The 2,384-nt window shown below is 70.1% G+C and overlaps 2 protein-coding genes across 2 annotated transcripts; one reads left to right on the top strand and one right to left on the bottom strand.

The window, feature by feature from the left end:
• Positions 1-1,163: 1,163 nt before the first annotated feature.
• On the bottom strand, positions 1,164-1,625 carry MNEG_16328 (hypothetical protein; the record flags this gene model as incomplete). Its single annotated transcript, XM_014035201.1, has 1 exon — positions 1,164-1,625. One exon carries the CDS (start codon positions 1,623-1,625, stop codon positions 1,164-1,166), a length of 462 nt encoding a protein of 153 aa, XP_013890655.1.
• Positions 1,626-1,721: 96 nt separating this feature from the next.
• Positions 1,722-2,222, top strand: MNEG_16329 (hypothetical protein; the record flags this gene model as incomplete). The annotated part of the gene is made up of 1 exon (XM_014035202.1): positions 1,722-2,222. The coding sequence occupies one exon, from the start codon at positions 1,722-1,724 to the stop codon at positions 2,220-2,222; it is 501 nt and encodes a 166-aa protein (XP_013890656.1).
• Between the last annotated feature and the right edge of the window lie 162 nt (positions 2,223-2,384).

The following is a 2,384-nucleotide window of genomic DNA, read 5'->3' on the forward strand; positions in this document are numbered from 1 at the left end:
CGCCGCAGCAGCGGCGGCGGCCGGCGTCGGCTGCTCGGCCCCGCGCAGCGTGCTGCGCTAAAGGCCCCCGCTGCGCTGCGTGTGGCGGCCCCTCCCTTGGCCCCCAGTGAGCTGCGATGTATAAGGAGCCGCCCCTTTGTAGACCTTTGTATCCTTTCACAAATAGCAACCTGCGCTTTTTCCGCCCCACGCAAATTCAGAACCAGCCCCTGTCGTTCTCCCTCCCTGTGCACTTGCGTCTCATCTCGCCGTACGCCCTTGCAGCTTTCCGCCCTCTGCTTTCCTGCCAGTGTCTGCCGCTCCCGCCGTCTTCCTGCGCTGAGCATGACAGGCGGCCATGACAGTCCCTTCCTGCTGCTTTCAAAGCACCCGTTTTTCCCCTACCAACTTCGCGCGGCCGCGGCGCGCTCCATCGCAAGGCGTCCACGGCCCCCGCGCCGCCCGGCCAGGGGCGCTGGACCCCGGGCATCCTGCACCCCTCAGTGCCAGCGTCAGCAGTTGGCCCTGGCATGTAAGCCTCCGCGCAACCCCACTAGTTACTGAGCATTGGCCATGTGGCGCCGTGGGTGCTTGTATACTTAGTCAACGGGGTACCAGGACGCCACGTCAGGTTGTCTACCTCCAGCAAGCAGCAGCTGCGGCTGCAGCGACAGCAGCAGCGGCGTCGGCGGCGGCAGCGGCTGCACCAGTACAGGTGGCATGTTGCAGCGTGTTGCTATCATCAGTCCCTGTGCTCATCGCCCTGCAAAAAATACACTCTTTGTCGAGGCTCTGTGGTTCTTGTGCACCACTCAATAAGGAGGGGGCCTTGGGGGGTCGCCGGGGCGGTGGCGCGTAGCATGTCCGCCGCCGGCACGCGGCGGAGGCTCGGTGCAATGCTGATGTGGAGGGGCTGGCCGGCATACGCAGTGCGAAAAGGGTGGGCAAGCAAGGTGTTTGGGCACAGCTGCTGGTGAGGGGATGCCTCTGTAGGATTGGCGTCCTTGCCAGGGTGATTGGGGTGCATGATTCAGGTCCGGCGATTGCAATTCAGAGGAGGGCGCCAAGTGCTGATGCAGGAACGGAGCAGGCGTCTTGGCAAGGGAAGGCGGCAGCCGCCGGGTGCGGCCGCGACGAGCGGCAGGGGTCTTGGGGTGCGCGCCCGCAGCCACACCCGCCGCCCCTCATGTCGAGTGCGAGTGGGCGGCGGCGGGCGCCGCGTGGGGCGACTGCGGCGGCCGCTCTCCGGCTGCGGGGAAGCTGGCTGATGCACTGACCCTCGGCTCCCCGCGACGCACGGGCGCCTGCGCCGGCCCTATAACAACCGCCGCATCCTCAGTGTCACCCGCCCCCGCCTCGGGCCGCAGCCCCGCCTCCGCGCCGGCGAGCGCGTCGCCGCTGCGCCCGTGCCCGAGCAGCAGCCAGCTGCCCAGCAGCGGGCGCGTACTGCCCACGCGGCCTAGCTTGCCGCCACCAGCGCCGCCGACGTGCAGCAGGCCCGCGTCGAGGGTGGCGCGGTCTTCTGGGGGGTATCCAGTCGAGGGGTCTGACGGGTCGTACCCCCAGCGACGCTTGAGCACTTTCGGGTAGACGACGGTGGCGATGATGGAGATTGCGAGCGGCACGAGCTGCAGCACGTAGTTCATTGTTATGTAGAGGGCCTGGTCGCTGCTGCCAACAAAGGCGACCACCTGGGCGGCGCCGCGGCGCGCGGGCGGCCGCGGGGGCGGGGCGGGGCGCTGATGTCAGCGGTCGCGCCGCTGGGCGGCACGTGCGGCTGGGCGGAGGCCGGGGCGCGCCCAGGCCCTGTGGAGCGTGTGGCTGTGTGGCAAACAGGCAGTGGGCGCAGCGCAGGCAGGCCGCCCGTGGATCCCCAGGAGGCCGCCGCCGGCACGGCCGCGTGTCGCGGGGCGCCTACCATGGCGGCGCCCGCCATCATGGCCTGCGTGATGATCCAGGTCCAGGCGAGCCGGCTCGCCAGCCGCGTCACCAGGGGCGTCCCCCAAAACGGCTCGGGGTACCTGCGTGTGGCGCGGCGGCGCGGCGCAGCGGGCAACTGTCGGGCGGGCATCGAGCGCAGTTTGCGGGCGCAGGGGCCGTCGGCAGGCGCGGCGCCGCGGCGGGCGGGCGGCGCGTCTGCACAGCAGCTGGTTGCCCTCCGAGATGCACGGCGCTGGCTGCCGGGGGGCGGGGCGCCTCGCGTGGCAGCTGCAGCCGCTCCCTCCCATCACCCGGCCCCGTGACCCCAGACGTCGCCCCACCCACCCCTGTTCCCCGCCCACCAGTCCATGAAGTACTCGATTGCAAAGCTTCTGCCCATAAGCACCGTCGCCTGGCGCGAAGTGACACGAGAGACCATCAACGGCCCGAGCACAGCTGACACACACGGGGACGGCGCACCGACT

This window comes from Monoraphidium neglectum (genome assembly GCF_000611645.1).
Source record: "Monoraphidium neglectum strain SAG 48.87 unplaced genomic scaffold scaffold06247, whole genome shotgun sequence".
Taxonomy (NCBI): Eukaryota; Viridiplantae; Chlorophyta; class Chlorophyceae; order Sphaeropleales; family Selenastraceae; genus Monoraphidium; species Monoraphidium neglectum.